Source organism: Triticum dicoccoides, chromosome 1A, assembly GCF_002162155.2.
Source record: "Triticum dicoccoides isolate Atlit2015 ecotype Zavitan chromosome 1A, WEW_v2.0, whole genome shotgun sequence".
Lineage (NCBI taxonomy): Eukaryota > Viridiplantae > Streptophyta > Magnoliopsida > Poales > Poaceae > Triticum > Triticum dicoccoides.
This window is the reverse complement of record NC_041380.1, coordinates 360,637,846-360,650,993: the sequence shown is the minus strand read 5'-3', so window position 1 is coordinate 360,650,993 and position 13,148 is coordinate 360,637,846. Positions and strand designations below refer to the sequence as shown.

At 48.0% G+C, this 13,148-nt stretch overlaps 2 protein-coding genes across 2 annotated transcripts; both read left to right on the top strand.

Moving 5' to 3' along the window:
- The first annotated feature begins 225 nt into the window (after nucleotides 1-225).
- On the top strand, nucleotides 226-4,071 carry LOC119289626 (replication factor C subunit 5-like). Its single transcript, XM_037568937.1, has 11 exons — nucleotides 226-1,280; nucleotides 1,459-1,569; nucleotides 1,675-1,707; nucleotides 1,844-2,006; nucleotides 2,137-2,315; nucleotides 2,393-2,529; nucleotides 2,820-2,915; nucleotides 3,021-3,090; nucleotides 3,209-3,289; nucleotides 3,505-3,631; nucleotides 3,713-4,071. Exons 1-11 carry the CDS (start codon nucleotides 579-581, stop codon nucleotides 3,787-3,789), a joined length of 1,776 nt encoding a protein of 591 aa, XP_037424834.1. The 5' UTR covers nucleotides 226-578; the 3' UTR covers nucleotides 3,790-4,071.
- Nucleotides 4,072-6,954: 2,883 nt separating this feature from the next.
- LOC119273051 (armadillo repeat-containing protein 7-like) lies at nucleotides 6,955-9,241 on the top strand. The gene is made up of 6 exons (XM_037554361.1): nucleotides 6,955-7,355; nucleotides 7,462-7,498; nucleotides 7,979-8,052; nucleotides 8,163-8,256; nucleotides 8,385-8,467; nucleotides 8,796-9,241. Exons 1-6 carry the CDS (start codon nucleotides 7,284-7,286, stop codon nucleotides 8,964-8,966), a joined length of 531 nt encoding a protein of 176 aa, XP_037410258.1. The 5' UTR covers nucleotides 6,955-7,283; the 3' UTR covers nucleotides 8,967-9,241.
- The last annotated feature ends 3,907 nt before the right edge of the window (nucleotides 9,242-13,148 follow it).

The following is a 13,148-nucleotide window of genomic DNA, read 5'->3' as shown; positions in this document are numbered from 1 at the left end:
TTTTTACATGCTTTGATGTAATTCCTAAATTTCTGATTAGAACCATTCAGTCAGATTATAATATCTTGTCAGTTTAATTTTTTTTTGAACAAGCTTGTCAGTTTAATAAAGACAACCTTAAATCAAAACTGCCACATTTATTTTAGGTAAAGAGGGAGTAGCTACCAGCCCAGAAGATATACTGCCACCACACCCAAACAGCAACACCATTCAGCCCACCGAACCATTTCCAGCGCCAGAAAAGAGCTGCTCATTTTTCTCTCTCGTTGTCCAGTCTAGCGTCGCCGTCGGTTAGCCATAGCCAACCCACGGCGGCCGGCCGGCCAAGCCCACGACTGCGACCATGATGGATGGACAGGTGACACCGGGAATATTTAACCAACAAAGCTCTAGCTTAATCAAACGGAATGATCCTTCCGCCGCGGCATAATGCTGCACCTTGATTCCCCCGCCAGCTTCCCCCCTTCCTCGGCGAGGTCGCGCCGGCGCCTCCCGATTCCCTTCACCTGCTTCCTCCCGTCACCTCACGCCAATGCACCCACATCGCCGCGTCCCCGTCTGTCCCCGTCAGACCCCCCATGGCGATCGAGACCCCGCCACCCGCATCCCCGACCGCCTGGCCCGCTTCCCCGACTGGCCGCACCCTCTCCGCGGCCTTCGCCGACGACCGCCGCCGCGAGGCCAGGCGCCGCGCCGTGCACCTCCTCCCGGGCTGCGGCAGGCCGCCGCAGCCGCGCTCCAATCTCGTCAACCGCGTGCTCCACCGCTTCGGCGCCGCCTGCGTCCCTAAGAGCACCGCCGCCACCCCCACCCGGACGCCCCCGCTGCCTCGGCGGTCGTCAGTGTCGACGCCCCCGCGGCCTCGGCCGTCGTCGGCGTCGACGCCGCCCACGTCAACCCAGGTACCGGCACGCCTAGACCAGGCAGACGCGGAGAGAGTCGCTGCCAGGAGGCCTTTGAGGGAGAGAGAGGACGCCGCCGCCGTCGGAAGAGAGCCGACGCCGCCGGTGTCCCAAGCCAGTGCCGTGGCGGCCACCGAAGTGGTTGCCAGCCTTGCGAGCAACTGGAGAAGCGATACCGCCACCACCGTCGGGAGAGGAGCAAACATCTGGGTGAGGGTTTCGCGCAAGCCGAAGTCGCCGCAGGTGGACTCTCCGCAGCTGTCAGTGGAATCAACAGCGGCGGCGGAGGATCAGTACGTGTGGGCGGACAGGTACCGGCCCAGTGTGCTCGGGGAATTCATATGCAACAAGGCCGTCGCCGATGAGCTCCACCGGATGGTTGCCACACACCCTCCCACTTTAATCTTACACGAAATTACCACTGCTTTGAATTCCTTCGTCACTGTAAAACTGTAGCTAAGCACTAGAATGGAGTGATGAACTGATGATAGGCACACTGTGATGACATGCTGAATTGGGATTTGAGACTGAATTTTGTGATAACTGCTGCATCCAGGTGACTGAACGCCAATGCAACCATTTCATATTTGAAGGGGCGCAGGCTGTCGGGAAGAGAAGCATGGTGCTGGCCCTTTTAAGAGATGCTTTTGGTCCTGATAATCTCAAGGTCACTGTAGCCAGCCTTTGAACAAATTACTATTTACTTTTTATCCTGAGGTAAACCTGAGTGCTTGAAACTCGCGAATACCTTATTTGTATTGCCATTTCACAGATAGAGGAAATCACAAAGAGAATCGAGCTGAAGGTATGAATTGCAACTTGTAATGGCGCATTTTCTGTTTCATCAGTAACCTTATTACCGTGAAGAGGATAATATTCTTAAGTAGATTATAAAATTTAATTTATTCTGTACCTTCTTTCTGGTGAACTGTTTGATGTAGGGAGAAATCGCCAAACACATTGATGTTAAAGTGAAGATTTCAGATCATCACGTGGAGGTAAACTTGGCTGATTTACATGGCTATGAGAAGTATGTCATAACTACTTTGTTGAATGAGTCAATCCCACCACCGGACTTGATTTGCGATCATGCTAACTGCAAAGGTACATTCTAACACATCTCTGCCTCTCCTTTTGGCGGTACTGTTGTTAATCAACACAGGATTTTGAACAGCTGCCTATTCTTCGTTGATGTGAAATGACATATTAAAGCGTCAGTGGTTCATATATGCAGTGATTGTGGTCCATGATGCTGATAGGCTTTCGTCTGATCTTCAGCATTATGTCGGTTGGTTTTTGGGGAGGTATGCAGGTTGCAACAAAATTATTTTCAGCTGCTCCAGTTCTTCAAACCTTGATGCCGTTGAACATTTATGCAAGGTTGTCCGACTTAAACCACCTTCATTTGATGAGGTACATACTAGGTCTGTATGAATGATTTGTCTTCTCTCCAGTGCTGGACAGTTTGATGAATACAGAATTTCTCTTAGATAATCAAGGTTCTAGAGTTCATTGCTACACAAGAAGGCATAGATTTGCCTCGTGGACTTGCCAGTAGAATTGCAGCTAGCGCGAGTAATAATCTCCGACAGGCAATACGCTCTTTTGAAGCTACATGGAAAGCAAAGTAAGCACATGGAATGATTTCCTCATTCATTTCATATTCAGATTGTAGAAATGCCATAATAGCAGTCCATTTTGAAACTGCAATGTGCCAGAGGTACAATATTCATTTTGAGTAGAAGTCAACTGATCCATCAAGGTGTGTTGTTTCTGTTGTAGCCATCATACCACAAAAGTTTCATCCTCATCAGCATGCTTGCTTATAACTGTCTGTTCGCATTGTTATAACTACCACCATGGGTACTGAATCATAGGGCTTTCCATATTCATAAACAACTCTCTTAACCAACACAGCTATCCATTCACGAAAGACCAGCCCATTTTGACTGGATGGGAGGAGGAAATTTATGATGTTGCCAAAAAAATCATGGAGGAGCCAAGTCCAAAGCAGTAAGCTATCCCTTTCACTATGATGGTTTGCAATTCAGTACGCGCGAGCTTCTTTTTTGAACTTCAGAATGAAAACATAAATTTTGCTGAATGACCTTTACACAGGCTGTATCTCATTCGGCGGAAGATCAGAAAAATGATTGAACATAATGTGTCACCTTATTTCATTTTCTGTGTAAGCTCTACTTTACCTTGTGTTTATGTGTTCTTTGTGATTCCAAGAGTCTGGCCGAGGTTCATTTTTGTCAGAGCTCATTACTGTTTGTGATTTTCCCTTTTGCTTTGTGATGCAGCACTTGGTTAATGAACTGAAAAGGGACAGGGATGAAGATTTTCAGAATAGCATCGATGAACTGGCACTGGAGTTGAACCAAGTGAGCCCGTCTACAAGCATTCCTTTTTCTTAAGCTGGACTGCGCGCATATTAAGTGATACTACTTCCCATCCGTAATAAAGTGACGCGGTTTTGAACTAACCTCAGTTCAAAACTGTGACACTTATTTTGGATCGGAGGGAGTAGGTTATTTTCTATTTGTGAACTAGTCTACTGTGTAAGTGTGCGCTAATATATATTGCTTGCTTGTTTCAGAACGAGCAGTGCAAAGAATACAAATCTCAGGACACAATTTCTGACAAAAGAGCTATCAATATAGAAGGTTTCGCTGTTGAAGGCCCGGACCAAGGGGAAGCCATCCAATGCTTCATAAAGATTGAAGGTACAAGCCAAAAAAAAAAAAACTGGTTCATTCAATCAATCATGAACTGTGGTGTAAAATGACTATACTTTGCAATTGCAGAATTCACTGTGAGGTTCATGAGCTTCTACAGATCTTTAATAACGAAGAACTCAAGCAGAGGCGGTGTTCCTTCATGAAGAGGGTGGAATCACTCTCTCGATCAACAAATCCTCTAGCGCGAGCGAGTGTTGTAGCAGTGTTGATAAATAAGCAGTGGTGTGCCTCTGAAGTCTGAATCAAAGCACCTCGGCGTTGCTTTGCATGTTAAGAAGGAAAACATACCTTTTTTTATCCGCCCCGTTTGCGTGTATACGTGTGAATTGTGATTATGCACACAACTCTGTATACGTGTGAATTGTGATATTGTGGTTTGTACAAAAATCAACTTCATATATGATAATTTGTGTGATCTGAGAATAATGTCGTACGACTGTATATTAACAATGTTTTCCCCTTTCTCGAAAGGTATTCCTTGCCTGGTACTGGTGTAATGCATTGATACTAGACTTAGATGTGCAATACTTAGGGCACATTTAGATGTGCTTTAGCAAAATCGTTGATAATATCAGGAACCCAAGTTTCTCCATGTGCAAAAGTGCCATATTACTTGTGCTGTTATGCATAATTCTGAAGGAATCTCATTAGCATCTTTGATAGTGTAATAAAATTGCCCATGTGCTAGGTTTAGAACAGACTTGCTTAGTGTTTACTCAGGTCCAGCAGCCGTTCAGTCCCCTGTTCATCTTCTAAATAGTTGCAATGAACAATGTAATCACAGTGGTAAGTGAAAAATATCCACGCTTACATTTATTTGGAAATATTTCGGTATATACACACGTCCCATGCATGAACGTACCTAAGCTACCAATTCCTACCAACTACTAGTACTAAAAAGGATTCAACAAAATTTGGAGAACGCGACACACCGGATCGCCACTCAGTGTTGCGTGGCCGGCGACCGTTGGTTACCGGTGGTCAGTTGCCGGAGGTGATGACGTTGTCCGGTGTCCAGTGGCCTCGTGGACCGCCGCTGCAGTGAGGCCACTGTGTCCGTGTTCTTCGGCGAAGGCGATCTCCTCGTTGGGCGGCGCGTCGAGGTCGGTGCGGCAGACCAGACACGTGGTGTGCGCGCCGAGCCACGAGTCGATGCACGCGGCGTGGAAGGCGTGGCGGCAGACGGTGAGCGGCCGGACGGCGTCGCCGGGCGCGAACTCGGACAGGCAGACCGCGCACTCCGCCGGCGCCGCGGAGCCGGCGGCGTCGGCCTCGAACCGCACCGTGGGGAACGAGGCGATGACGGCGGGGTCCAGGCCCGCCGGCTTGCGCGGCGCGGGCGCGGGCTCGCCTTCTTCGCCCGTGGCGGCGTCCGCGTCGCTGGACTGGAGGCGGCGGCGGCGGCGGAGCCAGAGGGAGAAGAAGCGGAGGAGGTCGCGGAGGAGGAAGATGGAGAGGAAGCAGAGCAGGAGGACGAAGAGGAGGAAGACCGGGAGCAGCATGGGGAAGGACGCCCCCTGCTGGGCCGGTGAAGGCGGCGGCGGAGGAGGCCTCGGCAGGTGCGAGGCGCGGACGTCGAGGGCGCTGAGGAGGCGGCGCGCGGCCATGGCCAGCGTATGCATCCGCCGCGGCGACCATGGGGTGGATGGGATCGATGGGCTTTTAGGTGTGGCTCACGCGCGCGCGCATGGGTACGGGCACGGGGCGGAGTGGGGCGAGGCGAGGCGGAGGGTGGTGGGTCGTCGGCGTCGGGCGTCGGTGTCGCTGTTGGTAGGGACGGAGCCGTGAGCTTTACGGCGAGGCGAATGCGACGCCGGGACGGAACGACATGGACGCTCATCATGCATGAACATTGGCCAACCGACCCGACACCCAATCCCATGGCGCTGCGCGCCCGCGTGCTGGTCTTGGCGGGTCATACCCTCATGATATTTTCGAAGTTTCTTTTAGGGAATTTATTACACTGGGTGGTGGGTGCTCAGTTTAGGGAGATATTTTTTTTACTAACAACTAGCTAAATAGTGATAGTTCTGACAAAAAACTAGCTAAATACTCCCTCTGCCCTAAATTATTTGTCGCAGAAAGTCGCGAAAATGGATCTAAACATCTAAACATTCATTTTTGCGACAAATAATTCGGAACCGTAGAAGTAGAATCTACTTCCTCCGTTCCGAATTACTTGTCGCGGGTATGGATGTATCTAGATGTATTTTAGTTCTAGATACATCCATTTTTACGATGAATAATTTGAAACGGAGGAAGTAAATCTTGATCTATCACTGACAGGAAATGTCACATTTTTATCACCACCTGGCACACGTAGTGAGCTATCTCAGACTTAAATATGAAAATTAGTGTCACATCTTATAAAATTACCTTGTACTACTAAATCACAGCAATGAATTTATACACGATAGGTAAATATATTGCACAAGAAGAACTTTGTGTTATTTTTAGGGATGAGACCAGATGCATCGAGACATTGTTGCCGGTGCCCTATAAAATCGGTGCAGGCAAGCTATGCTCCTTCCTTGCATTGTCCACCTATATCTTGGCAGTCCTAGTAAAACTGGATCGGCGACCTAGCGCCCAGTCTAGAAAAGAAAAAAACAAACATGAAAAAAAAGAGAAAATATATAAAAAAGAAAAAATGAGTGAAAACCCAGAAAAAAGAAACAAAAGAAAAAGAAAAAACCGGTTCATAGAAGGTTCTAGAACCCTCTCATAAACGGTGGGAACAAAAAACAAAATGGGGCGACTCATACGCGCGAGGAGGGGTGGTGAGGGGTTCATAATTTCAGAAGAATCATTACCGCAAGACATACAGAGGGTGTATGCGCTAGGTCGCTATACATCGGCCTACACGCCAAATAGGAGCCACGCTATTGGACGTTGCTAATTTACATCCGGGCTTAGGGGATGGATAGTAAAATCATGAAAAAAAAATGTGCAAGATGCTGTTGTGCGTGATGTCCGTGCAAAATTTGATGAAACTTGAACATCTGAGAAGCTCATGGCAAAAAAGACAAAAATATAAATCAGATTTTTTATGTTTTCTGCTATGTTTTTTAGGTTTTACTGTTCATCGAATGCACATGAGGCCGGGCACCCAGCGAGAGCGATAGATGATGGGCCGTATGGGCTGCTGGTCTTCGTGGCCTCTGGAGTGAACGAGGTCACCGTCTTTGGTCGCCTTGTGCTCGAAAAAAATAATGGTCGCCGTCGGATACGTGATGCACGGCCAGCGGCGTCCGACGTCCCTCTGACGGAGAAATAGCTACGCGAGACGATCTCGTTTGAGAGGCGCCGCCCTTTCCCGTCCCTCCCCGCGGCGTGCCGCGCCACGCCTCACCGGCCCTCCAGTCGCTGCCGCGCCTCCCCTCACCCCGCCCCCCAGCTCGCCGCCGCGCCTCGCTCCGCGGCCTCCTCCCGGTCCACCTCCTCCCCCGCGCCTCCTCTGTCCCTCCCGCCCCTCCTCTGCCTCGGCCGCCGCTGCATCTGCAAGCAGCAGCACATTGCGCAGCGTTGACTGCCGTGAGGAATCGTCTACGCTAAAATAAAAGTGCGTCGCCGGCGACGGCGAGCGACCGCGCACGCCGGAGGCAGCTGGCAGGAGGAAAGGGACCGCGGAGAGGAGATGTTCACGAACGCGCAGCGCCAGGTCGAGCGCACTGGCCGCGGCGGTACCCCGAGAGACCAGTACCTTCAGGTTTGCCCCCTTCCCGCCTTCTCGGTCGGGGATTGCCCGGGGTCTCCCAATTCCTCCCGCGATTGTTCTAACTTGTTAACGTACCCGTAATCACGAATTTCCTCAGGATCTTGTGACCCAGTTCCAGGACTCCACGGATGAAGGTAAAAATCTGTTGGCTGATTCGTTCTTCTTTCTTAGGCTTGCACCGGAGTCAAATTTCTGTGTTTTTGTACTAGAATTCGGTGTATTGGTTTTGGTGGAGCTGAAAACAGAAGCTGAGTTCAGTTAGAATTATGGTAGAAATCGTTGTCAGCAGATTGTGCTGCGAAACTGAATTTCGTCGCCGCTCAGTAAAGACAATTGTATAGGGGCCAAAACAAACAACTTAGTGAAGTACTAGTGAAGTTCCAAACGGCACCAAGGAAAAGATGCACAATAGATTCTAAGCTAGACAAAAGGGGTTGTAAGGTTGACGCATGGGCTCTCTAGTGATGTCGTCGACTAGATAGCACAGCAAAGGTTTGGGAATTATCATATGGTATGAAGATAGCTCTACTTTGTCGGTGAAACGCCACAGCTTCAGTGTTATTTATCATATTATGTGCTCACCAAATTCATCAATTTATTTATTTTTGTTTCAGGGTACAAGGAGAGAATTGTTGCAAACCTGTCAAATTTTGCATATGACCCTTATAACTATGCCTTTATGCGCCAGGTTGATGATTCCACATGCCTTTTGTTTCGGTCAATTGCTGCATTTTTTTGGTAGCACTGTTCTGGTACTTTCCTATTCAATGAGACGGTATATATGTTCTGTTCTCTCAGCTGAATATTCTCGAGTTGTTCTTGGACTGCATTACGGAACCAAATGAAAGGCTTGTTGAGTTCGGCGTTGGTGGAATATGTAATTCATGTGTTGGTGAGCAATCTAATGTCTTGAATTCTACGGAATTTTTTATTATTGTGAAGCATGCAAGGTACTTATTCAATGTGTCTATCAAACATATTTTTTCGACGCGGTCATCTTATTTTGAATTTATCATGCAGATCCAGCAAATGCTTCTGTTATTACTCAATGTGGTGGAATCCCGTTGGTTGTACAATGCTTATCTAGCCCAGTTAAGAATACAGTGAGTGTTTCTGAACCTATGAACTGCAATCATAACAGTATAGGTCTTCTTTGTTTTGAAGAGTATTTTTTTTCTGATTGTTTCCTTGCATGTAAATTTCCTCTTGATCGATTAGGCTACTTTGGGTGATGTCTAAAATAAAGGTTACTTCGGGAAGTAGGGCTAAAGGAGAGGAGACATGTGAATTGAGGATATTTAGCCAGGACACCCTCAGTCGCTTGTCTCTCTGTTTCATCCATTATCTTCATTGCATACGTATCAGTCTTTATGTCACTATATGTTCTCACTTCAACATATCCAACATTTCCATTTGATTGGTTGCCTGCAGGTGAATTACGCACTTGGAGCCTTGTACTACTTATGCAACCCGTCGACAAAGAATGAGATATTGAAACCGGATGTACTTAGGATCATAAGAGACTATTCTGCAGCTGGAGCCGTCAACAGCAGCTTCAGCAATCTGGCAAATGCATTTCTGGACAAGCACGTCAACTCGTGACGGCAGTTCAGAACTGCAGATGGTAAGGCATGTAGCATTTCATCTGATAGAGGACAGACAGGAGAGGCTACGCAGGAGTTACAATTCTGTGTCCATTTATCCAAGCACAATAATTAGTTGTGACATAAATCTGGAATTTTTACGACCTCTGTGAGAAATCAGTAAGTTCATCAGCGTTGAGGTCTTGGTATTTATTCCAGACAACTGTAAAATTATCGACTCTAATTGGTGGAGTTGGCAGTAAAAGAAAGGAGGATAAAGTGCTCCTTTGTTAATTCCATGTTCTTGAATACTCCCTCCACTCTAAAATAAGTGTCGTTAATTTAGTACAACTTTGTACTTAATCTGTGACACTTATTTTGGGACGGAGGGAGTACAGTTTCTCCGCTTCAAGTAGATATCCACATGAACGTGAACAAGAGCTGAAGTGCTAAATGAGGATTTCATTCATGACCCATCTCTGTCATATTTCTGTTAATTTTCACATCCTTCCAAGTTTGCCAAACTGCTGGTTAAACATGTAATCAGTCTCTCCATGCTTCATTATAAAGTAGTAGCAGAAAACTATCATTCTTCCCCACTCTCTGTGAACTTGTGATACCTTGGTCTATATACACAACAATTAGATTACGGAAGAGGAAAGAAGCCGTGCACAAAAGATGGATTAAGGAATATAAGTATTAGAGCACAAGAACTCAAGTGCTTCAATAAATTGACCAGCACAAATGATTAATTACTTCGATAAGAAGGTGCTCCACCTTATACAAGTATTAGAGCACAAGAACTCAAGTGCTTCGATAAATTGACCAGCACAAATGATTTTTTTTTGATAATATGGTGCTCCACCTTATATATATTCCAAACAGACTGAAACCTGACGCGGTTCACAGATGAGCATTTTAAGCATGTGTCTCTACATTTCAAGATGGTGATGTCAAGGTCATGCCTTGTTCTTAAATTTGTCAGATTCAGAAGAAGGCAAAGCAATTTTTTGTTTAAATAATTTAAGTCGAGACTTGAATCTAGGACCCATTGGCTTACGTTTTATGCACTAACTAGTAGAACCAAAAGTCGAGAACGATCAAAAAGATTGGACAATACATGTATACTTCAAGGGACATGTTGCAGATGTCGTGCAAGAGGTTCATGATGGTGGATTCATTTCCCCAATGCCGCTCATCCCCAAGGTATGGATACACTCCTGCATACTCCCTCCGTTCCTAAATAATTGTCTTTCTAGAGATTTCAACAAGTGACTACATACGGAGCAAAATGAGTGAATCTACACTCTAAAACATGTCTACATACATCCGTATGTTGTAGTTCATTTGAGATGGCTAGAAAGACAATTATTTGGGAATGGAGGGAGTAGAATTCTAGTAGTACGCTCTTTGCCGCTTTCTCCTTGAAAGATGTGAAACTTGGGTGAAAAGACATAAAAAAGGACCACCAAAAGACCACAAAGCTATCTGCTGCTTTACTTGCTTCACTACATGAGTTGTGTTACTCACTGCTGGATCAGTCTGATATATGGAGATAGAAAGGCAGGGGTGGTAATAATTGATGCGTTAAACAAGTAGGTGAACTTTATTTGTTGTATCAAATTTATCTAGGGTAGAAAGCTAGGTAGCTATTTTCATTATCCAAGTACAAACGTGGCATCTTTAGTTTTTTTTAAAAAAAATCAGAGGCATAAGCTTTGCCTCATCCTTAGGTAAGGGAGAAATAGAGAGCTGAGGTTACAATACACCGCTTACAAAAAGGGCCACTACTCTCCCGCTTGAGTTGACCCAAACGCTTTGCACCCGCGATGACTTAAAGTCTTGCCTCGTTTTTTATCCCTTCCATGAGAATTGTCAGAGGGACGGATCGGAAGACCCTCACATTCCTTTCAAATCCAACTCATGAACATGGTCATGGATGCCACCGCACTCCTGTTCGGAATGTTGCTTCGGACATATTGATCCACCAATCTTTTGTGGACCTCTCCAACGCCCAAGTGGCGGTGTCGATGTGTACAACTTGGAGCCAATTCCTAACCAAACCCCAAGCCTCAAAGTGTAGGTATAGATATACTACCAAATGCTGCAAGCTGAAACCTTACAATCTCATAACAATTTGCCGGAGAAGGATTGGTCCCTCGGTGCTAGGAACCTAGCTAATAAGGTGTTCACCGACCAAAGGATCTTAACCCCTCCATATGACTTGTTCCCGGACAATTGGGCATACAAGCCATCCAAGGTCAAAAGAGTTGGGTGAGGCGAGCTAGGAGTTCTAGAAGCGGCACTCGTGCAAAGAGCCCCGGTTCTACCAGGCCCAGGGGCAGATCCAGGGCCCAGGCTTGGGGCGTGAGGCCCAAACACATTGTATACTGTAACAGCTTACTGTACACATTTGCTACAGTGTACACAGGCAGCCCGGGGTGACCCACTGGGCTGGCTCCGCCCTTGACCAGGCCCTACAGTCTTCACCAACATCGGCGATACTTGACGGGGTGCATGGGTGCCATGTCTCCACAACTCGGCGGTTGATAGGCGATCACTCCCCAACGATAACAGGTTCTCCGTCCAACGAGGCACATGCGCCACATTACGAGGATTTAAGGCAAGAATTTTTGCCAACTCCAGAAACAGATGAACCATATACAGAGGTGGCTTCATGATCAAGGAGCGCGTAGTAGTTCAGTAATGCAAGCTGTGTGTAGGATGAGGCGCCAAGCCCAAGCCATCGTCCTCAACATGAGCGACAGACTTTGGCGCCTCGACGACAGTCTTCACCAACTCTTCACTTCCAGCAGAGGCATCCTAACAATGCCCCCACGCTGGAACCGATGCACATCTCATGGTTCCTCTAAAATTGTTAACAATCTCACCAGTATCAGTGTCTCTCACTTGGTGCTTGCTTCTGGTGTGCAGGAGTATCAAGTGCTGAAATAGAACTCTGTTAATTTCCCTTTTTGATATCCTTCTCGGGTCATCAAGTGAATCATCGTGGCTCCACTAGTCTCCATTTATGTGCACAAAGAGTTCCATACACTAAAATATACATGCCATGTACGTAAGGCAGATTATTATGAAAGACCTTCAAAAGCTTAAAAAGGAAGAAAAAAGCCCCAAGTTCAAATTTCAGAGTCTGCTGTGGACAAAAGTGATGACTTCTCAAAATTGTCATAGATTCGCAGCTGCACTACATATGATTCAGCAGTTATCGTTCCTCGCAAAAAAAGGTTATTGTTCGCATTGCATTGCACCGTCAAGTTGTGTAGCTCGCGACATCCTTCTATTGTCGCAGTCAATGAAACGACATTTTCATCGTGTGAACTTTACATCCTAAGAGCATCTCCAGCCGGCCTCCCAAGAAGCCTCCCCAAGCCATTTTTTGGGCGCCGGCGGATAAAAAATGACCCAGTCAGGCACCCAGAGACCTGATTTTCGCCGGATTGATGATATTTACGGCCGACACTCTCATCCCAAATCCAGCCCCCTGCGGGGCAGCTGGGGACGCCGGCAGTTGCCTTTTGCATGCACAGACCCACTGCCAGCCCCTCTCTCCCCCCTCTCTCTCCTCTTTCCTCTCTTTTCTCTCTCCTCTCTCCTCTTCCTTTCCTTTCACACCTACCGCACATAGTGCGCATGGCCGGGGCGGGGCTTGCGCTCGCGCGGTCAAAGCCGCCTCCCCCATAGCCCCGGCGGCCCGAAGCCTGCGGGGTCTGAGGCGGTGGCCGGAGACACGACCTCGGTGAGCTCCGGCGAGTCCTCCGTGCCCAGCGTGTAGTGCTGCCTGTTGCGGCCGGCCGCCCCCGCGCCTCCAGCCGGCTTCGCCGCCTCCGGCTCGCCGCTAGCCGGCACGGACTCCACCGCCTCGCCCACGACTTGCGCCGGCCCCATGCGCCGATGTGTCGCGGCGACGCGGCGGTGGTCATCGACCAGCGCGCGGCAGCGCGATCCCCAGCCCGGGCGGAGGCAGTCCACGGGGCGCAAGACGCAGCGCAACCATCAATCGAGTGCACGCACTGCCGCTGCATCATCGGTAACCATGGCCAGAACGCACGAACTGGAAGGAATCGGTTGATTCCAATCCACGCACACAGAAACAGGAAATTGATTCCTATGCACACACGCACGGGATGAGGATTTGGTCCACGACTCGGCCCCGCGCCGGCCCCGCTCCGCGTCACCGTCT